We start from the raw sequence: 25,584 nt of genomic DNA on the forward strand, positions 1-25,584 counted from the left end.
ATTATGTTTGGTTCTCATGCATATCTCCCCTTTTCCAGTCATGGGAACCCATATCAGAGGAGGACCCAACTTTAATGACGGATGGTCTGAACCATTCTCTGTCCGGACCAGCCTCTCTGGCGATGCCCCTCTCTAGCACTCCAGAATTCTCAGATGAAATCAGCCTTAGATTGTCTCTCGCACCAGACACGAACGGAGAAATCCCAGGACCCAGCTCTGCTGTGGTAAGACAGAACCAAGTTTTAAATCTGCTGTAATCTGTACATCAATATTCGAAGGGCCACAGAAGGCGCTTTCGCACCGGAGGAACCTTTTCATAGTTTCTAGAACTAGGAACGTATGTAATTCTAGGAACTCCATTTGGGGGAACTAATTTAGCTCCTACTTCAGAGTAGGGTCTAAAACAGTTCTATTGGAACTACCAGTGACGCAGTGTATGCTAATTGGCCAAACGCATACGAAACACCAGCTACCCAGCATTTTTAAAAAGCCTTGTAAGAATATTTACTCCACGAACATGGAAAACAGCTGTAACAGCGTTTACCTGTTGTCTGCAGCGTTATGTTCTTTTCTCAGCCTCGATGATAACACTGAAAGTTGTCATAGGAGATTTAGTCAGATTTTCATGCACTTAATTGCGTAAATTGTGCATTTACATTCCATCTCCATTATCACAAACCCCATGACACACATCAAAAAACAGCTCCAATCATGGCGTCCTATTTGAGCATTTGCTTCAACGTTTTCATAGATATGAGCTCTTTTAGTGCTTATGAACCTGCCGAGAGCAGCCTTTCCTCAGTCAGTTCTGGCTCTGATGTCTCCTATAATGGTTAAACATGGGCAATAATTCATTTTAGGTATATCTAACAGGCAGTCTTTGGTCTCATTAAAGTATTATTTGTTCCAGAGCAAGTTTCTTAACTTTATATTTTTATGGAACTTTAATGCTGTATATCAGAGCACTGCCTTTGTACTTTTGACTGAACTGCTTAGCAACTTTTATAATGGCTATTGTTGTTTATTAAATATTTTTGTTCAATAAATAATATTTTGTATAAATTAGAGTAGTATTAAATATTATTTGATATTGAGAAACAGTCTGTGTGTTAGTGATGGTCATTTTGTTTACATTGTTACACCATCAAGAGACTGTCTTTGAGTGCATCAGTAGCAAAGGCTTTTATTTTGAAAGACTGAAACAAGTTTGTAAACAAGACGTTATTTTAGCTTTCTGCAACACCTTGTAAGACGCAACCAACATTCGATAAGATTGTGTTCCTCAGCGGACATTCAGGAAGTAGTTTGGCACACAAAATGGTTTTTAAGACACGCCATGGTTGTTGCGTATTTATTTACGCACTTGTGTATAAATGCAATATTACACTCATAGCTATGCAATATGGCTATATACCAGCACAGCTACTTGTGAGTATTATATGTGATTTTCTTGAAATGGTGAGTCAAATTATGTTGTTAAGAGTGTCAAAACTAATAGCTGAGTCCACACACGTGCGCACCTGTACACTCATGCTGAATCACTCACTGAGTCATTGTGGAGGCAGCGCAGGGGTCCTCTGTGAACTTCTGCAGAAAGGAGACACTCAGTTGGGAAAAATCTCTTACTATGACTTTGTTCACACTGCACTTAAGACTGGATTGTTTTTAAAATTAAATCTTTTGGACTGAGTGGTTTTTGTGGTGTTTGCAAGTAATGAAACTGGATAATACATTGCTTGTTTGTTCAGACAGTGTACTCTACGTGTCCAGATGAAAAACTGTCTGGAATAGGCTCAGACAGAATCTGTGGTCTTGTTTCTATTTGTAATTGTGTTAAACAGACCTGAAGTTGCTATACTATATTTTGTGGCTGAAAGTATAGTCAAATTAGATCAAATTAAATGTTTAATAAACAAAATTATGCCATGGTCTGTCTGAATACTCGATTCTGATTGGCTGGCAGGTGTTGATTAAATTCGTTGAACTGCACCGGTAGTTCCAGGCCAGTTTAATCACATTCTATATTAATGCGCTTCCTATAAACATTGGTAACCATAGTAACACACAGTTACAGTTGAATAGTAATACAGATGAAAATAACCGTCATTTTTATCATTCCGATCAAATATTGTAGCGCAAATATTAACATTTTTAATATGTGAATGCTGGGAAATGACCATGGCATAAACGGGATAATCAACGGCTAGCTGTGCATTTAAACGATTTGAATGCACTTCGCAGAGGCACGTTGTGCATTCAAATAATTTAATGCACAGCGAACCGTTGATTATCCCTTACAAAAACAAGGGGCCTAGAGAGGTATAAACTGAAAATGTTGCTTCTGCTGATGCCTATCATGACATCTGCCTCAGTGTTCACAAAAGCGTATCAGATACATGCCAGAGGCATTACTGTTTTTACACATTCATGCATATGCGTTTCAAATCACTTGATCACTCACTCATCTATCATTCAATACATACTGAATAGCACATGAGTGTAGATGAATTCAGACAGCTTTGGACACTACTGAACTTGTATGAATTTGTTCGTCACATCACATCCGAAAAAGAAAAAAAAAACCTACTTGAAAGCAGAGGTTGTAAAAAACAAAAACAAACAAAAAAACATTAAATAATAAATAAATCATGAAATTATTTAAATTGAAATAATTAAATTAGTATTTTATTTTTTGTTAACTTTGTACACTACTGAACTTTGTGAATGAATTTAGAAATGTCAATCCAACTGGCAAAAAATACTTTTTTTGCAGAATTTGTAAGCAAAACATGTTTATTATTAAATATTAAATTTTAATTAAATATTAGGTTTATTTCTTTTCAGATTCAACTAAGCCAAAAATTTTTGCATGTCTGACTTTTTTTTTTTTTTTTTTTTTTCCAGAGCCTATGCCGTTCAGAGGACCACTTAGAAAATGGCCACTCTGAATGATATTAGATATTTATGTCTTTATATATTTATAAGTCTCTAATGCCTTTTTGTCTCTCTTTCTCTCTCCAGCAGAGTCATCTTTCCTCTCGGCTACGCTCCTCAAGTATGACCGATGGAGTCAGTGATCAGGCTCAACCTCCCACACCAACGGTACATCTGCTTTTCTCCTCCTCACCTCTCCTTCACTTTGCATGTGGTGTTTTTTCACTCACTCTCAAGTACTATACCATTTTTCACTCTTTCGGCGTCGAATCAAGAGCTATAAACTCCCTAACACATTCAGAAGTTCACCTGATTTCATAATGTTCCTGTTGCCTGTAATGAACATCTTGGCTGCTTTTGGGATCGCCATGAATGTGACAATCAGAATCTTTAGTAACACTTTATATAATGCTTTAAAGTCAACATAAAGTTAAAATTGACCCGTTTGCTTCATTAATACACATATACATAAACTTAATTGTAAATGATTCATCAATTCATTTCTAAAACAATTCTATAAATTCTCAAAGAGAAAAACATGTTTGTCGTCTTAATTTTTCATCAAAATAAAATGCTCTGCACATTAAAATGGATTGCAAGTAATCTTTCATGTTGACTTTAACAAACTTTGGAGCCATGACACTCGTGGCACATTGATCCTTGATGCTTATATAGTTGACATGGGTTCAAATCCGGCCTGGCAAATTTTCCATAACATTTTCCATACTCATAATGTCCGTCCTCTTTCTACTGTATCTGTTGAATAAAGTTCTTTACACACTGAGTCCGAAATTTTCATATGCGTTTTTTTTTTTTTCTTCCGTATTCGTCATCCTTTCCTATCAAAATGCTTCCTACGGATGCGAAGACACAGAAAAATCGAACCTGATCTGAATTTTTTTATGATGGACGAAATTTTCAGAGGCAGTGTGTAAACATGATTGACACAACGCGCGAGGTCCTATTTATTTTTTAACATGCAAAAATTTCAGACGAGAATTTCAGACTCGGTGTGCAAAGACCTTAAGAATCAAAAGGAAAAACACATTACATAATGCTTGACAGATCATTAATGCACTTGAACAGGTAGTTAGAAATATGAAACTTTGATTAATATATTATACATTTAAAAAAAATTAAACATTCATTTATTCATATTTGACTGATCTGTTAAACGTTATATTATGAAAATGACTAAACCAATGTTATTATAAAATGTCGCCTATTGTTTTTCAAAAATGTAGCACCTGTCTAAGTGTTTGGGTAGTTTTTGTGTGCGTATGTCAAATGATAATTCAGAATGACTTGTGAGGTGTTATTACGCTCCTAGGATTGATTTAGTCAAGCTGTGGTGATTATGATGTCATTGTATGAGAAGTTGACGTGTTTCCATGGTGATAATGTGACTGTGGGAGTTCTCTTAATGGATCATTTAACAGTGCAGCTCAGTGATGTTTGTGTAAAAAAAGTGCTGTGTTCTATAAAAGAGCTGCCTCGTAATTGATTGCATCGCTGCTCGGGGGCATTTCCAATTTTTAAGAGACAGCCTGCCAAAATAATTTCTCACTGTTACAAGCAGCAATAATGTAGTTTGTTTCACGCTCTAGGACGCACAAGCAACACATTGAGTGGTAAATAGTGCGCTGTCTCTTTAAATGATCCTGTTTTACAGCAGATAAGTCACATGTGGTAAAATTACATTACCCATGTGGGTGAGGTCACCGTGTGAACTGCTCCCGTTTGCATGAGGCAGGAAACAGACGTAGACACTGGATGTTTCACTGGAAGTGCACCACATCTCTGAAGCGATTGTGCTTCATTTTAATGGCATGATTCCCAGCCTTGAAACTTTTATGTATTTATTTTCTGCAAGTTCCTGTAGATGTGACAGTCTGATGACCCCATCTGCTTCTGTGTACTAGAAGTCTGTTTGAAATGAGGTTTGTGGACTGGTCATGAGGTTGGGTTAGTCCCTTGAATGTTTTGGTGTCCATTTCATTATTGTATTGTGGCATTTAGAGCAATGCATGCTGGGAATTTCCAAGATAAGATCTGGCAGCTCGCACAGGAGAGCTCCAATAACCTTGTGCTGTGTATTAAGATCAGTTGTTAAACCTTATAAAGGCATAAAGCAAATGTGAATTTTTCTTTTCTTGTTGTAAGCCTTATATGATTCAATTGTTTGTAGAGCTTTATCTATATGAATATTAGTTGTGCTGACTAGGTTTTCAGAAGTATAACAACACATGATTAACCGGGACTTGTCACAGCACTTATATATTATTGCTCTTTTGTTGGTTTGATTGCTTCTATTGTCTGCATTTGTAAGTCGTCATGGATAAAAGCATCTGCCAAATGACTAAATGTAATGTAAATTACTCTAGAGTAGTTCACCAGTAATTCATCATTTACTCATTCTAATGTTGTTCCAAACCTATTGAAGTTTTTATTTTCTGTAGAGCACAAAAAATTATTTAAATGAATGTTTGTGCTGCTCTTCTTCATACAACAAAACATTGTGACCAGGGCCTGTCAGGCCTAGAAAAGGACAGATAGACATGTACTTAAAATGTGGTCCGTACAACTTGGGCTCTGTATTTGGGTAGTTGACGTATGAATGTGTCCTATGGTGTGACAGAAAAATTTAAAAAAATAAAATAACCTCTAACATTGAAGATAAACCTCGCTCATGCTATTTGTAACTAAGAATGAAGATGTTATTCGTATGTTAAGTTTTTTTTGTTTTGTTTTTTTTTTCTACATTTTTGCTATGTCACACCATAGGCCTCAGTCCAATTTTTATTTGTCAACTACCCATTTAATGTCATCTAAAAACATATTATAGGAAAAGTCAGAATTTATAGTGCTGTTCAAGCGTTTGCAGGTCAGTACGTTTTTAATTTTTTATTAAATTTAATACCAATTCTTACCAAGGTTCTATTTATTTGATCAAAAATACAGTAAAAACAGTATTATTGAAAAATATTATTGCAATCTAAAATAAGTTTTCTATGTGAATATATTTTAAAATTACGCTGCATGTATGTATGTGTGCTGTCAACGTTAATAACGCATTAACACAAATTCATTTTAACGGCACTAATTTTATTAGCGCAGCACGCATTTTCTGTTTGACCCGTGGCCTAGCCCGTAGTTGGAGAAATGGAGATGTACAATGTTGCCAACTTAGTGACTTTGCAGACCCCTTAGCAACCCCCCCCCCCTTCAAAAAAGCTCCTAGCGAGAAGAGTGTAGGGTTTGCCTTATTTAGTTTCTGAGACTCGCCAGTACTGCCGCACAAGCGTGAGGTCTTGCTGTCCCAGCGCATGCACATATCTTTCTCTCTCTGTGCATCTGCATCGTTCAGCGAGCGGCGGAGAGGAGCAACACTTTCAGTTAAACACAGATATTATGTTGCTTCTCTAATTTTACATGCAAGTATAGCCGAAATCACAGCACAGCTTTTGTCATTTTCTTATGTGTGTTTGATTTGATCTCGATTATCAGGATTTTTGTGCAGATTAACATCTTGGAAAGGAGAGCTGGTTATGTAGCCTAGTCTTAATGGGTCGTGTTTCAGTCACTATTTCATATTCATTCCGTTGTCTGACAACAGAAACAGTAAAATATACCAATGAAAACTGCTGCATTAATTTAGCTGCATCAAAATACAGTATGTGGGCACAGAGAGGCAAACAAATCTAATAATAAATAATAGAATTCTTTGATTTAAGGTTTAAAAAACAGCATTTGTTTGAAATAGAAACCTTTTGAAATGTTTAACTTTTGATCAATTTACAGCATGCTTGCTGAATACAAATATTAATTTCTTTACAAAAACAAATACTTTAAATTATAAGGCATTTAGACTTTGAATATATTTCACAGGGGCAATTTTTACTTTTTTTCGCCCTCATCAATATTTTCCTTTCTGTTAGTCATATTGATATAAAATGCCATGGATGAGTAAATCTGTTTTTTTTTTTTTTTTTTTTTTAAATTATTTATAGTGTTATATCTCTCTCAGTCCCTGATTTACCTGAATCACTCTGGAAGCTTTTATTCTTCTGCTCCAAGCTTTTGCAAAGCATCTCCTAATGCCTGGGATCATTTAAAAGAGCAGTCTTAAATGTCCAAAGTCTCTCCACCTGAATAGTTTGAATATAAAGTAGTCACATTAATCTTTCAACTCCACACTTCAACAACATTCTTGAACTTTGAAGCTTTGAAGTAACATTTCCTTTACACTGGAAGAAAATGCTTTTCCTCATCCGCCTGAATCCGCTTTAAATAGCTGCCCGTTCCGTGTCCTTTATGCTACATGTCTACTTTATTCTGACAAGAGGCCGATTGGTTGGTGGCCCGGTTCTCTCTGGCTGTGAAGTGCTTCTGAGAGCTGCAGATGAGGGATTTCGCTATAGTCCCAGAAAATCTGTCTGATATTAGCGTGGGTGAGAGGTGGCATTTCCCCCACACTTCCTGTCCCTGTGTGCGAGGAGGCTGACATTTCACACGAGTGGAAATGTGCAATCATTACTTGAGTGGATGGCTAATCGGATTGCCCTGTTTGAGACGAGTGTCTTTTATTACATCCATGTAAAAGCAGATGGAAAGCATTTCATTGTCTGTGAGAGAGTTGACTCTTTCAGTATTTGAAATGTAAACTCTGAGTGCCAGTCGGATACTAGCCCAGGTGTCATTTCCTTTTGTTTTCATAGTCGGTGAGTCAGTGGGCATGTGAGTCAGTTTGAAATGCTGAAGGAAGCTACTTATTTGGATGATTCTTGGAAACCTTTTAGATCAGTCATTGTGGACACCATTTAATCTCAGGACATTCTCTGTTACAGTCATTCATTATTATTGCTGCGTTTATGGAAGCGACCAAAAATACAGTAAAAGCAGTAACATTTGAAATTATTTGAGCATATTAGAATGATTTCTGACATTGAAAACTGGAGTAGTGGCTGCTCAATTTAGCTCTGCCATCACAGGTATAAATTACATTTTAAAAGATATTAAAATAAGAAACGGTTATAACAGTTTGTAATAATATTTCTGTTTTTACTGGATTTTTGATCAAATAAATGCAGGCTTGGTAAGCATATGAGTATATATTACAAATGTATTTATTGGTTAATTATTTTAGTTTCATTTGAATGAACTTCACTACAATTTTACAGTATGACTTATATTAAAGGAATGGTTCACACGAAAGAAAATCCTGTAATGATTTAGACAAAAACTAAATCACTGTAATCACCTCTTAATTGCAAATGAATGATTCTTTATTTTCTACAAATAAGCACCTGGGCATTTCTTTCACTCTCCTATCACTCTTTAATCAAATCTCAATTCTAATAATCCAACAGTGATTTCAAATTAAATCCACTCCCTGAAATCTAATCACATCTCGTTTCACCAATTTTTTTGGGTTGCTGTATCCTTACGTCACACCACAGGGCACCTCTCTCAAAATTACCCCCTTCAACTCTCAAAAATCACCTAAAATAATCAAAACCACCCTAAAATCATTTCCCCATCTACTCTTCGTTACACTTTCTGGCTGACCCTGTCCTTCCATTTGCCCTCATTTCCCCTCTCCCACTGGCCCAAAACAGGACAATTGCCCGCCCCATCTAAAAGCAGCTGTTATTGTCCAGCAGAGCTCCCAGACCCGACGAACAAGAGCTCAAACGGTCACAGGCGTTGAGGACACCATGGTAAAGTCCACATGTTGTACATTTGTGTCTTGTTGGTGGTTCTTTTTTATTTATTTATTTATTTAGAGGTGTTAAGTATATTCTTTATTATTATTATTATAAATTTTTTTTACTTAATTTATATACATTTTTATTAATTTAATTTATATTTATAAATTCATAATTTGCTTTAATACATTTATACATTTTTGTTAGGAGTGTTATTTAATGCGATTTATAAGAGTTTGTGAGTCTTTTTTTTTTCATTAACATTTCCATTTTTATTAAGATGGTTTAGAATTATTATTATTATTATTATTATTATTATTATTTAAAATTAATGTAATTTATTTTATTATTATATTTATGTGTGTATACTTTTAGCGCATATACATTTTTGTACATATAAGTTTTAATTTAACCATTTTTTTTTATTAAGAGCACTCTTTATTTGGTGGCACATCTCATTTCATAAATATGTTTTTTTTTTTTTTTTTTGTGTGTCTATAAATTTTGAAATTGTGAGGGATCGATTTACACCCCAACTTGTCCATCTTCACCCTACGTATAAATTCACCCAGACATATTTATCGGATGCATTTCAAATGTGTCCATAATACGATTAAAGCATGTCACCTTGTATGGAGTGTGTTTTGGATGCTGTGTTTAGTTGTGCTTAGGTGTATTTGTATCTACATTTGTGTTTGTGAAAATGTGTTAGTATTCTGGTTTTAAGTGTACAATATTCCCACACTCATCATATTGAATGTCATATCAGTTAACAAGGCCTTTCCTACAGATATGACCCTGATATAAAATCTATACAGATTAATTCATTGTAGCAGAACTGACAGTGATACAGATTTTAATATCACCAAGTGCTGCTTTGTTTTGTCAATATGCAAACTCATCTGTTCTTTTCACTCTGTTCAGTCTCCATCGGCCTCCTACGCCCTGACCACACCAGGCCTTCCGCCAGGCTGGGAGGAACGCAAAGACCCCAAGGGACGAACGTACTACGTCAACCACAACAACCGTAGCACCACCTGGACACGGCCCATTCTGCAGGTAGCAAAGCTTAGCTAAAGCTAACGGAGGTTTGTTCTTCCTCCGATGTTTTTCCAGCGTCACCCACTGTCTTCCGAGTTTCTTCTCTTCTCTATCAATCCTGTCGTCTTTTTGGTGTTCTGCCTTTATCTTTTTGCTTCCATGTTCTTGTGTACTTGTCCCGTCACGATGTCTGGATGTTATTTGTTTTGCCAACCGTCGTGTTTTCTTGATCTATTTATTGCTACTTTGGTTGCTCTTGATCTATATCTTATCTTTCTGTTCCTTGTGGTAGTAAACTCTCTATTCTTCATCCTTCGTATGATTCTCTCCATTTCTTTTTTTTAAATAACAGACCAGATAAAAGGCTTATTTAACTGATCTCCTATCTTTTAACTTCCTTAAATATTCTGTAGTCATTTAAAAACCAACCAGACCTCTTGTTTGTCCACACAATCAAATTAAACCTTACAATTATTGATCAGTTTAATAGCATTCATTTCCTAATGTAGTATTTTAGACCTTGCTTTCCATTCTGGACCCCTTTTAAACCTTGAATGCAGACCCAGTGTTGGATGGCGTGCCCTTGGACAAGATCTTGTGCTGACTAGCTAATTGATCCCTTTCTTTGGCCAGCAGCACACTGAAGATGGAGCCAGTACCTCAGCTGCGGCAGTAGAGGGCGCTACAGCAGCCACGCCCCCCGCTTCCACCCCTTCCTCCTCCAGCGGCCATCTAAGCGAACCACAAGTGCGCAGACCCCGTAGCCTCAGTTCCCCCACCGTCACTCTCTCTTCCCCGCTAGAGGTGAGAACATCCGCCTTTCCCTCTGCTTTGTCCCCTGACTTCCTTCTTTCTGTTTACTTTGCCCCTCCACCTGATTCCAGTCCATGTATTAAATGGGTAGTTCACCCAAAAATGGAAAATCTGGCATCATTTACTCCCCCTCCACTTGGTCCAAACCTGTATGAGTTTCTTTCTTTTGTTGAACACAAAAGAAGATATTTTGAAGAATGTTGGTAACCAAACAGCTGATGGTGACCATTGACCTCCATAGTGTTTTTTTTTTTTTTTTATCATACTGTGGAAGTCAATGGCAACCAGCCACTGTTTGATTATCAACATTCTTCAAAATGTCTTTTGTGTTCAACAGAAGAAAGAAACTCATACAGTTTTGGAACAACTTAAGGGTGAGTAAATGATGACGGAGTTCCCTTTAACTGTGTGATTCGTCTCAGACAGTCTTGGCTGTGATTAACCAGTGTTTTGTTTAATTTCTTTGTATTTTTATACAGTTTTTCTGACAAGTGTTACCAAATTATTTTTCATTTATATTATTTACACTACTAAAGTTGGAGGTATGTAAGATTTTCTTTGTTTGTTTGTTTTTAAAAGAAGTCTCTTATGCTCACCAAGGCTGCATTTACACTAAAGCAGTAATTTTGTAAAGTATTATTACCATTTAAAATAACTGTTCTCTGTTGTTGTTGTTGTTGTTGTTGTTGTTTTTTCAGAAATCATTCTAATATCTATTAACATGAATGATTGGAACGATTGTTAGGTATTAATATATATAAGTAGAATATATAACAATATAAAAATAGATTTTATAATCCATAAACATTTTAAAGATCTTTACTGTCACTTTTGAACAATTTAAAGTATCTTTGCTGATTAAGATACTTTAAATACTTCTTTCAATATTTTTATTTTCTTCTGCAAATTAGTGACAACAGTGCCAGTAATTGTTTCTTTTTTGCGTCATACATATTGTGGTTTTGTTCCTCATATTTTTACTTTGTTGACTTAATGTGAGGAAGATTTATTATGTGTGTTGACACATGGAGTTCTGGAGAAAAAAAAAAAGATTCCTTCTGGATAAACTTCTGAGAAAAAAGTTGTTTGCACAAAGCTCAAGTGTCGACATATGTTTCCTTCAGTTTGTGTCTTTGATTTGAATCGTGACACTTACATATGTGAGTGTCAGATTATCATTCGTGCAATTGACAGGCAATTTTTTTCATCACATTTGGTGACAGACGGTGTTAATTTTAAAGCAGGTTTCACACCTGTTTTATTTCCATTGCAACAGTGCAGTGTAATATAATCACAATATCGCACACAGTTGGTCGAAATAGGAAATCAGAATCTCATTCTATGCACACTGCCGCTGGCTTCTTTAGGTATGAACAGCTGAATCGTAGCCCTTGTATTATGCATGGATCAGTTTTATTATGAAAGTCTGATGTCCCAAAAGCCAAATCAGTTGAGAGAGAATTTCCTGACCCGTCTGCTCCAGACCTTTCAGTTCAAGCTAATTTAATTCACTTCGATGCACAGTTAAAGAAAAAAAAGAAAATCCTGTTATTTCTGCTTAGTGCTGTTATTGTTATAGTTTTTGTTTTAAGCGTTTCTGATAGAAAAAGTTTAGGAAAATGTCCAAACAGCCATACATTCTTGAAAATAGCTACACATTTTTGCAATAATATATATATATATATATATATATATATATATATAATATATAATTTATTTATTTTTAATTTATTTTTTTATTTTTTTCTTAAGTATTTCACAGTTGTGGCAGTGGTTGATTTCTGGAAAGGAGATCTGATATATGAAGTAAATGGATAGTTAACATGATATACTTTGGGGAAAGAGAATGTCTTCTACCCAGATGTTGATATACAAATATTATTTTGCACATTGTGGTATTCTGAGGTCAGGTATTTTGCATAATAACTGCTAAAATGTTTATTTGCTTACTTGGTCAGGCAAGTTCCTGCATATATGTGCTAATTTTCGCCTTTCATATCACACATTGGTCACTTTGTTCTCACAAAATTAAATAATTTCAACCGTATAATATTTAAATAGTTCAATCATGAGAATTAATGGGTATCCCAATAATTTGGCATATGTTTTGAAGAATTTTTAAAATTTATTTCACTTTTTTTAGTTTAGTTTTATTTCAATGATGAAAGGATAGATTTTTGTAAATATTTAATCTTTAAAGAACAGGTTACTGACATGTACTGAATTTATAATCGTCCCACAGACTTTCAGAAGTTTAGTCCTTTATTCATGATGTTGAAATCTTCACAAAGTGAAATTGAACAGCTGCTGCGTGGATCAAGTTTTAATGTACTCATCAACATTTACTTTTGCGTGGAAGGAACAGGGCTTCTACCCCTGCTTTGTAAATTCGTATCAGCTGACGCTACCGAAGACTTGGGTTGGGGCAGCTGTCCATTTGCTTATCGTGAAACGCGCCAAGGTGTCACCATTGCCAAAAAGAAGTTTAACCTCTCAAACAGCCATGACTTCATAGTTTCCTTCTGTTCTCTTGCTCTAAATCCATGTCTGACCTTAAACCTACTTGTTATTTTGCTTTTATAGTACATTGTTCTGAAATATATCCGTATATACCTTCTAAACTTTCCCATAACATGCTTTCAATTAATGTTATGACATGATTTAATTATGACATTTAATTTAATTTAATTTAATTTAATTTAATTTAATTTAATTTAATTTAATTTAATTTAATTTAATTTAATTTAATTTAATTTAATTTAATTTAATTTAATTTTAGTATATTATACATTTAATAGATATTATGTTGTGATGCTTGTGTAAGTGCTGTTTTTACTGTTTGTTTTTATAAATGTATCGCAATTATTTCCAGTGGTAATCGAAAACAGGCCACTTATGGTGTTTATAGAGCTCAAATCGTAATTTAATCCAGAATATTCCTTTTGAAAATGGCAAACAATTTTATCTGCAATGATGGGCCTCAGCCAGAGCTAATGGCCTCCGCTGTGAAGAATGGCTTTGCTAATGGAATAAACAATAGCTCTTGTGGCTAATCTGAATATGTTGGGGAATAAATGCCTTGTGTTTGCTCTCATAGCAATTATTGCTAATGACAGCCACGCACTTCCATGTGAAAAAAACATGGTAGCTGACAAAAAAGGCATGGGGTGTGGTATTGATTAAAATCCCTCTTCTGTCCCTCTTGATTCTTTCTGTCACAGCTTGAGCTCGATATTTTAAACAAAACTACAGTTTCAGCGCATCTCTTAACCGAAGCATCACTCGCCACTTGAAACACTTTGCCGATATTGCTTTTACTGTGCAGAAAGCAAGTAGTGAAATCAAATGAAATAGGTATCTTGTATTTGATCTTAGAACTGAGAAAAAAAATCTTGACAATTGCTTGCGTCACCAATAAGAAAAGAGTTTCACTTTCATGTTATGCATTTGACATTATATAAAATAAAACAGAATGGAATAAAACAAAATAATATAATATAATATAATGCTGTTCATAATAATAATAATAATAATAATCCTATATTTGTTGTGAAGTATCATATGATATTTTATATATTAGAATATTATTTATGATTCTGTAGACTTGTTTTTTTTTTTTAATAGAATAAAATGGAATACTTTATCTAGTGTTATTTATAATATACTAATTTTCCTCTATTTATTATCAATGATAATATAATATTTAAGATTTTATAATAATATTTGTGAAGGTGTTTGTTTTAATGTAATATAATATATGTATATATTAATTATAATAATATTCCTCTACCATTTATGATAATATAATATTTTAGGTATTATAATATTATTTATGATGCTGTAGTTTTGTGGAATTGCTGTTTTTACAAATTAAAAAATTCTTACATTAAGTATAAAGTTTGTAAAATGAGATAATGGCTAAAATGATTCACAAGTTTGAGTGTTGAGTTAGGAGCTAGATTAGTTGCTGAGAAGTATGTGAATAAAATAAAGTTTGAGGGATTTCTGTAAAGCGCCTGCTTAGAAAGTAATGTAAAAAAATATCAAATTTTAAGTTGCATTTCTCTGAGTTTTGATAGGCTTTGTCATAAAGTTAAGAGCTGGTTCTTTGTAATTCATGTTCTGTGTTATTAACACTCTGGGAACACAGTTGTATTCCTTATTCTCATCTTATTGCCTTTGTTGGTTTAGCTTTCAGAAGGAAAGAATACCCAGAATTCATTCATCAGATAAGCAATTATGATTAATCACATGACAGGTGCTACATTTTCTGCATCTGATGTAAGAAGATCTTGTAGAATATTGAGTAAACATTTCTCAAAGGTTTGAAAGTTTACATAAAGAAGTACTAGGTTTTATTTATAAATGATCAGGGTTGCAGAGGGCCATGTGAATTTTAATTACAGTGTTGAAAGGGAAACATTTGTTTTTGGAAAAGGAAAAAAAAAATGAGAGGGAGAGAAAGACGTCCAGAGGTGAAATGGAGGTGAAATCCTCCTGAGTTGTGTGCTAATTAAAATTTTAGCAGGATTAAATAACAGCGTGCCGCCTCATTAGCACGTACTGCGTTTTCCAAATCTTTTCAGTTTTTTTTTTTACATATCCCATTCGTAAAAGTCTTTCTTACACAAAATTGTAATGAATTATACACAAAAGACTGTAAAACGAAATAGAGTCTGGCAAACAGGGAAATAATTAATGTTGGCTCTGTTTCCTTTCGCAGGGAGCCAATAACGCCCAGATACGGCGAGCCGTAAAGGACACGTTTTCCAACCCTCAGTCCCCGCAGCCTTCTCCCTACAGCTCACCCAAATCCCAGCATAAAGCAAACCAGAGCTTCCTGCCCCCTGGATGGGAAATGAGAATAGCACCCAATGGACGGCCATTCTTCATCGACCACAACAGCAGAACCACCACATGGGTAAGACAAACACTCACAAAATCTCTCCCAAAACTAGTTAAGTTCATGGTAAGGGCAATCCCAGAATGCTTTGTAATGACCTCCGAGGAAAAAAATGCAAGATGGCCATGAGTGAAAAAATTAAATGTTCACTATTAAATGTATTTATAGCTCTCTACCTAATTAAAACCACGCTTAGTAGCATGGTAATGACAAACCCTGTTGTAATCATGGTAGTCATATGTGCAGTCATAGTCAAGTTTTGTAGTCATAAGTATTGTGATGCTGCAGCATAGCAGCTCTTTAGGTTTTGGAACAGTTCTACAGTTCCATTTGCTGACGTAACTGGTTTATGTGCAGCTGTGATCGCTGCTATTATCTATATCTCATCATTAAGCATTTCAAATTAAAAATGAAATACAAATAAACATAAAAATAATATTTTATATTTAAATGAATAATAAATGAGAAATGCTTTGGCAACTAGCTTAAGTAAAATGTGAATGTTGAAAGTACTAAATAGTAACCAAACAAATCTTCCTATTTTAAAAATATATATATATATATATATATATATAATAAATATATATATATATATATATATATATATATATATATATAATAAATATATATATATATAATAAATATATAAATAAATAGAAAAATAATATATAAATATTGAAATGGAAACAAAAATATAAACCTAATTCAAAACGTTAACAAAATATAAATTAAATAAATATAAAGTATATCATTTATACTAAAATAACACGGTCTCCAATAACAAAATACTACCGTCTCTAATACAAACTGCTAATTTATTAAAATAGTAATAAGAAAAATAAAGAATAATAATAATAAATTTAGTGGTTGCTGTCTTCTCAAATGTTTAAAAGATCTGCTATTTTTAATGTTTCTCTTTTGCCTGCGTTAAGATGCGTGAAAGGTATTTGAGGGAAAAAGACTTTCACAGATACGCACACACAAACACACACACAATCTTGTTCACCATTGCACACTTCAGTGCCCCATAGCTGGAGGGAGGCCCCTGGTGATGCAGACGTGATGCGCTCAGAATCAGTGTGCCACCTGGTGTCTGACAGAGGAACTGCAGCCTCTCTCCAGTGCCCTAATTTCCCCCAGCACAGACTAGCCTTTGTCTGTTTCAGATGCATTGCATCCTCTTAAGAGGTTCTGTGTAATTGGACAGATTTAAAATGAAAACAAATTGATTTTCTCTTCTTTGCTCGATTGCTTAAAATAGTATGTTGTGGTTTACAAAGTATGTCCTTATTAGATCCTGCTAGTGGTTTTGAAATCTCCAACGAGAAAACTAAAAAGTTCACTGTATAATTACTGTATAATCTCCCCATGAGGCGAGCAAGAAATGCAATCATTCCAGTATTACTTCCGTATTGTCTGAAGAACTGCATTTTGGCAGCAGACAGCGAATGCAATTTACTACTAAATGAGGATAAAACCTTCTGGGAAAATCTGAGCATGTGTCAACCTCTCTCTTTTTCTCTTTTCAGGAAGATCCTCGCTTAAAGTATCCCGTTCACATGAGGACAAAAGCATCCCTGGACCCTGGCGACCTCGGCCCACTTCCTGTGAGTGCAAAAAGAGTGCTGTTGAGCAATATTACCCACAATCCGAGCTCTTTCAACAGCCTGGTGTGACGTGTCCTTGTGTTGTGACACTGAGATGCAGAATCATGAAAGCAACAGTGATATCATACAAGAATCGCGAAACTAATTCAATCTGCAAAGCAAAAAATAGGATTAAGTCTGTCAATTGAATGGGAAAACCATAACTAATGACACAACAGCAGGAATTTGGCTGTGGTGTTTTGTGGATTTCTTTGTTGATGGACCACATCCTCTAGCTGTTTTGTAAAAGAACAATGGCTACAAAAATCTGACAGTGGATTAGCTCGTCAGAGATAGTTTCTTTTTTGTTTAGCTGGAATGCAGTTTGTCCAAGAACAGCACTGAAATCTAGTGCAAAATTAACACTTGATAAACGCCAAAATTGCCTTTTGGCAAGTAAATGTAATGCTCGCGAGTTGGCCGATAACTTTATAAGGAAATGCAACTTAATGCAATTTAAATAACAGCGGATTCTATTCAGATATATAAGGCTTTCCTAAAGAAAACAGCTTTTGTGACTTCTGTAGCCAACTTTATCTATGATGGGGTTTTTGTGCAGAACTACATGTGACAACGTGAAATGTTACTCACATTAACCCAATATAAATGGAAATATGAGAAGTGAAATGTGACCCTGGACCACAAAACCAGTCATAAGGGTCAATTTTTCGAAATTGAGATTTATACATCATCTGAAAGCTGAATAAATAAGCTTTTCATTGATGTATGGTTTGTTATGATATGACAGTATTTGGCCGATACACAACTATTTGAAAATCTGGAATTTGAGGGTGCAAAAAATCAACATATTGAGAAAATCACCTTTTAAATTTGTCAAAATGAAGTTCTTAGCAATGCATATTAATAATCAAAAATTCAGTTCTGATATATTTACTGTAGTAAATTTACAAAATATCTTCATGGAACATGATCTTTACTTAATAACCTAATGATTTTTGCATAAAAGAAAAATCAATAATTTTGACCCATACAATGTATTTTTGGCTATTGCTACAAATATACCCCAGCGACTTAAGACTGGTTTTGTGGTCCGGTGTCACAAATGACGTTTTCTGTTGTCACCTCATTTCAGAGTCTGGCTTATCACAAGAACCTCAAAGATATTCTAAATATTCCCATAAATACTATAAATAATTAAAAAAATCATGTTTATATATCGGGGGGAAAAAAGTGTTTTAACACTAGAACTGCCAGAGGTCGCTGTATACCTAAAAGCGCCAGCGGGTAAATTTTACCCACACACATGGCAACTGTTTTTATATGTCTAAAGATCATATTATTTCACTGTATTATGCCACTGTCTTCATAAATAAGTGTCTAGAGTCATGAAATGATTTAGTCGTCAACTATATTTTTACCCTGCTGTTTTATGTTCAAGACTTTTTAATGCAGCCTACACTAATCCATAATGGTCAGTAAGCTAAAAAAAAAAAAAAGAAAAGAGCCTGCTCTGACAACGAAAATTAGAAGGTAGTAAATATTTGGGTGGTGTAATATTATAATACAATGTAATTAATCAATATATTAGGATAACCCATGTTATTTAAATGACTAAAATAGCCAGTAGACAATAAATATTCACCAGGCTGCATAGGACGATGCTATGACAAATTCAAGCGCACAGCTTCACCTAGGCCCAATTATTAATTTGTTTAGTTGTATCATTTATAATTTGAATAAGAGAACAACACCAATAAACTTCGGGTAATCAAAAATAGATCGGATTTTTTTTTTTTCTTCAGGAAACGGCCAGACTAGAATAAATAGCAACACAGTAGCAAATAATAAACGATATGGCAAGGCAAAAATTAAATAATAAAACCAAAGTTTGACCAATTATGAGTAACGTTAGGCTAAAACATCTAAATATGATGTCTGGATCACTGTCAGATGCTGAGCCGACCCAGGACGCATAACTTACCATCGGACTCTCCATCGCTCATGGCATTTAGTGTTTCTAATACCTACCTTCCATAAATTGCCTTCTTTTAGTCATTTTGACTTTATTTATGAAACTGATAACTGCTAAATCAGTGAGTGAAAGGCGTTGCCTAGAAATGTACAATGTTAAAACATAAGTGGCAAGACAATGACAGCATGAAAATACATGCATTATATAGCGGGTAAATTTGACCCGCGCAGCGCTTATAGGTATAAATGCTCTGTTTTTTTTATCTGGTTTTATCTAAATAATTTTTAACAACATTGGATTGTAAATTACATAATTTTAGTAAAAGTCAGTGACTGGGAGACTTGAATGTTTTTTTGAAAATCTGTTATGTACATTTGAAAAACAGAAACGGGTAAAATTTACCCCGTGGCGGTTGTAGTGTCAAAGTAGTATTTATATTTATGAGCAGTAAATAAAATAATAAATTACATTTTCGAACCCAAGGAATAATGCATCGCTGGTAGCACAAAGGATCTCCTGCAAGTTCACAAGCTTTTTTATCTTTTCTTGTGTTTGAGAACAGTTTGTTTTTTGACTCGTATTTAAGCAAGAGTTGATGCAATATGCATCTCACATGATGAGATTGTGAAGAAACTCTTAATGATTTTTTTTTTTCCCCACCTAGCAGAAATACTTATATGCCGGTGTTTGGTAATCACACCTTCTCTTCTCAGGTTTTCAGTGGAAATACGTGCCAGGAAACAGGGGCTTATCTAATAAACGTCTATTTTCATGCTTGTTTTCATGTAATGTTGAAAATGCCTTACACATGCAAGTAAATTAAAAAGTACATTTAATATATGCAAATATATTAGTTATAAGTAACAAGTCATATGACTGCAAATCATTGATTTTTACCCTGCTGCCAAATGATTAATCACGATTAATCTCATCCAAAATAAGTTTTTGTTTACATAACATGTTTGTTTACTGTGTATATTTGTTGTGTGTATATATAAATGCAAACATATGCATGTATATATTTTAGAAAAATGTTATGTCTATATATTAAATATATTGATATAATACAAAATATAAGAATATGAATATATAAATGTATAAACATGCAAATATTTTCAAAATACTGTATGTGTGTGTATTTATATATACATAATAAATATACACAGTACACATACATATATAATGTAAACAAAAACTTTTCTTTTGGATGTGATTAATCGTGATTAATTGTTTGACAGCATTAATCAAATATCTAAGAATATATTTTTCCGTCCTTCATCCATCAACTATTACATTCCTGAGGTCTTTTTTTAGTATTATTTATATTCTAATATAGTATTAATGTTTTGAATTGGATTTATTTTTTCCATTTTAATTTAAATTTATACATAATTTATACATGAGTAATTATGTGCTTTGTCATTTTAAGTATATAATCAAATATTTATTTTATTTGATCTTTATTTAAATTGATGTTAATAGTTTTAGTTAACAATAACAACACTGGTTTTTCTTCTTTTTTAAACTCTATATAAATGATTCCGACTGCACTGACTGCAGTTCTGTCTCACAAGCTGGTGGTGTGTGTGTGTGTGTGTGTGATTTCTCTTTCGGTGGCGTGGGGGAACATGGTTCGCTCTACGCTTGATGCTGTTTGTGGCAGAATCTTCCAGAGGAGGTCGGTCCTCTCTCTGCCTGTGTTTACCTGCCTGCCCACAAGCCTGTCCGCCCTCTGACCTCTCCACCTTTCTTATCCTTGCTGGCATGGATGACTGTCCTTCTTTTTCCCTTTTCTGTTTTACTCCCGCTTTCACTCTTTTACTGTCAGTCTTCGTTGTTGTTGTTTTTTTTTCTTTCTTTGTTTCTTGTTCTGATTTCTTTTTTGGTTTTTGTACAGTACTTTCAGTTATAGAGCTCAATATTGACTGCCCACTTCTAAGCAGCCATGGTTCCAGAAGTATTTTTTCCATTAATTTACTTGATAGGGATCTCAAAAAATATATCGGATTAAATCAGTGATTCTCAGCTGGTACCAGTGACTGTAGACACAGTGCTTTATTTTATTTTATTTTATTTTATTTTATTTTATTTTATTTTATTTTATTTTATTTTATTTTATTTTATTTTATTTTATTTTATTTTATTTTATTTTATTTTATTTTATTTTATTTTATTTTATTTTATTTTATTTTATTTATAAATATGCAAAATTATTAAAATGATACTGTCTGATTAGGAGAAATTACAGGTTTGTAAATGCATAAATGGTAGGATTTATCTGCACATGGTTTAAAAACCAGGCCAAATACTGAATAAATGTCAGATGAATTTCCAACAAAATATAGGGTTTTGGGTTGTGATCCACCAAATATCACTGTAGCATTTACATTAGCATATGCCATTAATTTAAAATCCCAGAACTCTTGGTATGTGTGTTTTTAGTGTTGTTTACATTATCTTAACTGGATATTTTGAATGGGATTTTTACTTCCAGAGCCCTTCTATTAAGCTCTGTTTGTCCTGTGTCTCCGTCTTTCTCTCTTTATATTTTTCCCTGCACGGATCTCGTGTCTGGTTATGTTGATTATCATTTCTCCAACCATCCATCCTCTCCTCTGCATCCTCCACCCCTGCACAGTGTCCATCCTGTGCTTCATTCAATGCCAGTTTTTGGTTGATGCCCGTTCAGCACGAGAGCGCTTGTCTTCAGTGCTGGCTCACAGTCTCTCAGTTGTGAACGAAGGTCTTGTCCCCTCTCCGGCTCCCATATGTGGGTCATCAAACAGCTTCCCTTGATGTCGTGGGTTATGAATTGTTGGCTGTGATTTCCGTCAGGCCTGGCAGTTTCTTGTGATGTTGGTATCGACGTGGGTTTGCAGGTCTCGGGGGTCTCCGCTCTCAAAAGAGGGGCAGTATGTGAATGCGAGTGTGTGTTTGTCGGAGTGAGAGTGAATAAACGAGGTCTCTTCTGCATGCCAGTGGAACCCTGTCGTGGAAGCTCTCCCACACTGAACCGAGGAACCGTCATATCTTTCTGTTCCTTCCTCCCGTCACATTATCTGTTACAGTTGTTGTGTTGGTGTATCAGTGGTGTATCAGGTCTGGGGTTTCGGCTGATCTTAATGTCTCTGTTTTCTCTCTCTCTGAATCTCCGCAGCCTGGGTGGGAGGAACGAGTGCACGCAGACGGAAGAACCTTTTACATCGACCATAGTAAGGACACTCATTTACTGGCACAATAAGCATAATTATTTCAGTTAACATGTTAACTTGCAGTAAAGGGATAGATCACTCAAAAATGAAAATTGTCGTCATTTACTCACCCTCGAGTTGTTTTAAACCTGCATGAATTCTTTCTTTTGTTGAACACAAAAGACGACATCTTGAAGAATGTTGGTAATTAAACAGTTACTGGTTCCCATTGACTTCCATATTATGGGAAAAAATACTGTGGAGGTCAATGAGGACTATCAACGGTTTGGTTACCCACATTCTTCAAAATATCATCTTTTGTTCAGCAGATGAAAGAATCTCATACAGGTTTCATTTTTGGGTGAACTATCCCTTTAAGCTATCAAAAATGTAATTTAATTTGATTTAATTATATTTAACACATTAAAGGGATAGTTCACCCAAAAACATTCTGCCATTAATTACTCACCCTCATGTTGTTCCAAACCCGTAAGACCTTCGTTCATCTTCAGAACGCAAATTAAGATATTTTTTTATGAATTCCTAGAGCTCTCTGACCTTCCCATAGACAGCAATGTAATTACCACAATCAAAGTCCAGAAATGTAGCAAGGACATCAGTAAAATAATCCATGTGACATCAGCGGTTCATTTACAATTTTACAAAGCTACGAGAATACTTTTTGTGCGCAAAGGAAACAAAAATAACGACTTTATTCAACAATTTATCTCCTCTGCGTCACTCTGGCGCCATTTTGGTGAGCATCCACTGAACGTAAACAGCGTATGCTGTTCTGTGTCGCTTTGATCTGAACGGTCAGAGAGCTCTCAGAATTCATCAAAATATCTTAATTTGTGTTCTGAAGACGAAGGAAGGTCTTACGGGTTTGGAACAACATGAGGGTGAGTAATTAATGACAGAATTTTCATTTTTGGGTGAACTATCCCTTCAATATTTATAGTCTAAAATTACATTTCATTTTCCTTTCCAAAGTATTCTGAATATTTTAAACTTTCGTCAGCAATTAATTGTAACACTAAGAAAATACTATTTATAATTTAAAAAAAAAAAGTTTTATACCTCACTGTGTACACCATCAATATAACATACTGTTATGGGGTAGAAAGCAATTACATTTAATCTTAAATAAATAAATAAATAAATAAAAATAAAAAAAATTTATATGGTGCAAATTACATTTATATGATGGTCTTTACATCACTCTAAACATACTGTAATAGTGTGTAGAAAGCTACATTTTAATTAAGTACATTTATGCATTTGGCAGATGCTTTTATTCAATTTTGACATTTGAAATTATTTTATGCTGCTTTACAATGTGACCAAAATGAGGTGCCTTGGAATGCAGCATAGTTTTGCTGTCTACTGTTGGGAACTGTAATCCACCTGCCTTCTGTTTTACACATACAGTAATGCAGGCTCCATTCACAGATATGCTCTCAAGTTCCTATTTGTTGTTTTGTCGTAGTAACTTTACTCTGTGCTGTGTGATCAATAACAATTTAGATGTTAAAGGTAACATAAGTTGTGAGATCATTTTTCTCATGCATCATTAAACTCGGGCATGTCCTCAGTGTCCGTCACAACAACACAGGTGTGTTCAAGCACTGCTGAGTCTGCTGCTGTGGTCGATATACACCTGTTTTGTTTGTCAGCTCCACACATTCACAAACGACCTCTAGTGGTGTGTACACTGATTTATGTTGAACCACCACATTGAAATTTTGTCAACTTAATTAAAAAAAAAAAAAAAAATTCCCAAAAACCTTCCAAATAGCCATAAAAATGTGAGGCTTATAAAATTCCTCTTCTCCTCCTCAGACACCAAAAAAACACAGTGGGAAGATCCTCGCCTCCAGAGTCCTGCCATAACTGGACCCGTGAGTGTACCTTTATTCTCTGTCACAGTCTTTCTATTATTCTGACTCTGTTCTCCTATAACACTGTTGGCTTTTTGTTATATAAAAAAATTGGTACAGAATACATGGAGATTTGTCAGAAGTAGGGGAGGAAAAGACTTTTTCAAATTATTTGAGACAAAATGTAAAAAAAATGCAATGCCTAATTTTTAGTTTAATTTTTTTGTGCGATTATTTTTATTATTAGTAGTAATAAATAATTTGCCTTTATCACAATGGTCCTCATTACTGCAATTTTGCAGTTTTATTGCATTAGTTAAAAATGTTTTTAAAAAACAACAGATTAAATTAGAGGTACAGTATTGCAACATAAAAATTACTTTTTTTTTTTTTTTTTACACAGAAAAAGCTGTCACAATGAAAAATAGAGGCCATTTTCATTCTAAATGTTTATGCATTAAAAAAATAAAATAAATTTAAATATTCATTTGAAATATGACCTGCCCAGAATGTGTTTTTGACAGATTTTGTGATATTCATACAAATATACTATATAATAATACATCAGATAATAATTTCCAAACTCCAAAATCGTGTCCATTGGTATTTGTTGTTATCCTTATGTTACACTTATGTATTCAATTGTTTATTTGTCTTCTTTTAGGCGGTGCCATATTCCAGAGAATTCAAGCAGAAGTATGATTACTTCAGAAAGAAGTTAAAGAAGCCGGTAAGAAATGAAGTGTTTTCAGAGACATTACAGTGAGCTCTTTCCTGTCACATACTGTATTCCTAGACACTCTAATTTATTCTGTGTGAAATCCTTGTTGAGGAGTGAAGAGCAATTTCTTTTTTTTTGTATTGGGTGTTAAATTGTTCTTCACACGACAGAAACGCAGCCGTTTACAGTGCTGTAATTGTTTCAAACCTTAATATTATGTCTAGATGTTAGTGTGACACTAGCTGGTAGCTAATCGTGATCTTCAGTTTATTATTTTGTGATTTTTATTCATCCAAATTGAATGAATTTCAGGATGCAACTATGTTATTTGAATCTCTCTCTCTCTCCCACAGGCAGATATTCCGAACCGTTTTGAGATGAAGCTGCACAGGAATAACATCTTGGAAGAGTCGTACAGACGAATCATGTCCCTGAAGAGACCTGACAGTCTGAAGGCTCGTCTGTGGATCGAGTTTGAATCAGAGAAAGGCCTGGACTACGGGGGCGTGGCCAGAGAATGGTTCTTCCTGCTCTCCAAGGAGATGTTTAACCCTTATTATGGGCTGTTTGAGTACTCGGCCACGTAAGTGTCCAAGTGTTTGTCCACTATAGTTTTGTCGAGTTTGAGCTTCTTTGGCAGATTTGCTCAAACTGGCACGTAAATCCTGAACCACCCACCTCCGCTTCTCACCTTGTATTCGTATCTACTTTTAGCATACAGTCCAGAGGCTTTACTAGCTAACTGGCATTTTGCCTTCCTTTGCACTTCTTAGTTCACTTTTAATGCCGTTTTGTAGTTGTGACATTATTTAGC

The 25,584-nt window shown here is 34.5% G+C and overlaps 1 protein-coding gene across 17 annotated transcripts in view; it reads left to right on the forward strand.

Moving 5' to 3' along the window:
• The window catches only part of nedd4l (NEDD4 like E3 ubiquitin protein ligase), a 79,833-nt gene that overhangs the window by 47,275 nt on the left and 6,974 nt on the right, over positions 1–25,584 (forward strand). For 5 of the 17 annotated variants that reach the window (XM_058757333.1, XM_058757335.1, XM_058757334.1 and 2 more), the window contains 11 exons: positions 39–224; positions 3,022–3,102; positions 8,553–8,654; positions 9,567–9,701; positions 10,317–10,487; positions 15,220–15,417; positions 16,929–17,006; positions 22,136–22,190; positions 24,012–24,070; positions 24,714–24,779; positions 25,124–25,353. In XM_058757333.1, the coding sequence (XP_058613316.1) occupies positions 39–224; positions 3,022–3,102; positions 8,553–8,654; positions 9,567–9,701; positions 10,317–10,487; positions 15,220–15,417; positions 16,929–17,006; positions 22,136–22,190; positions 24,012–24,070; positions 24,714–24,779; positions 25,124–25,353 (1,361 nt within the window). The remainder of the gene's footprint in view (positions 1–38; positions 225–3,021; positions 3,103–8,552; positions 8,655–9,566; positions 9,702–10,316; positions 10,488–15,219; positions 15,418–16,928; positions 17,007–22,135; positions 22,191–24,011; positions 24,071–24,713; positions 24,780–25,123; positions 25,354–25,584) is intronic. The other 12 variants (XM_058757336.1, XM_058757324.1, XM_058757337.1 and 9 more) reach the window with 10 other exon arrangements.

Source organism: Onychostoma macrolepis, chromosome 21 (genome assembly GCF_012432095.1).
Source record: "Onychostoma macrolepis isolate SWU-2019 chromosome 21, ASM1243209v1, whole genome shotgun sequence".
Lineage (NCBI taxonomy): Eukaryota > Metazoa > Chordata > Actinopteri > Cypriniformes > Cyprinidae > Onychostoma > Onychostoma macrolepis.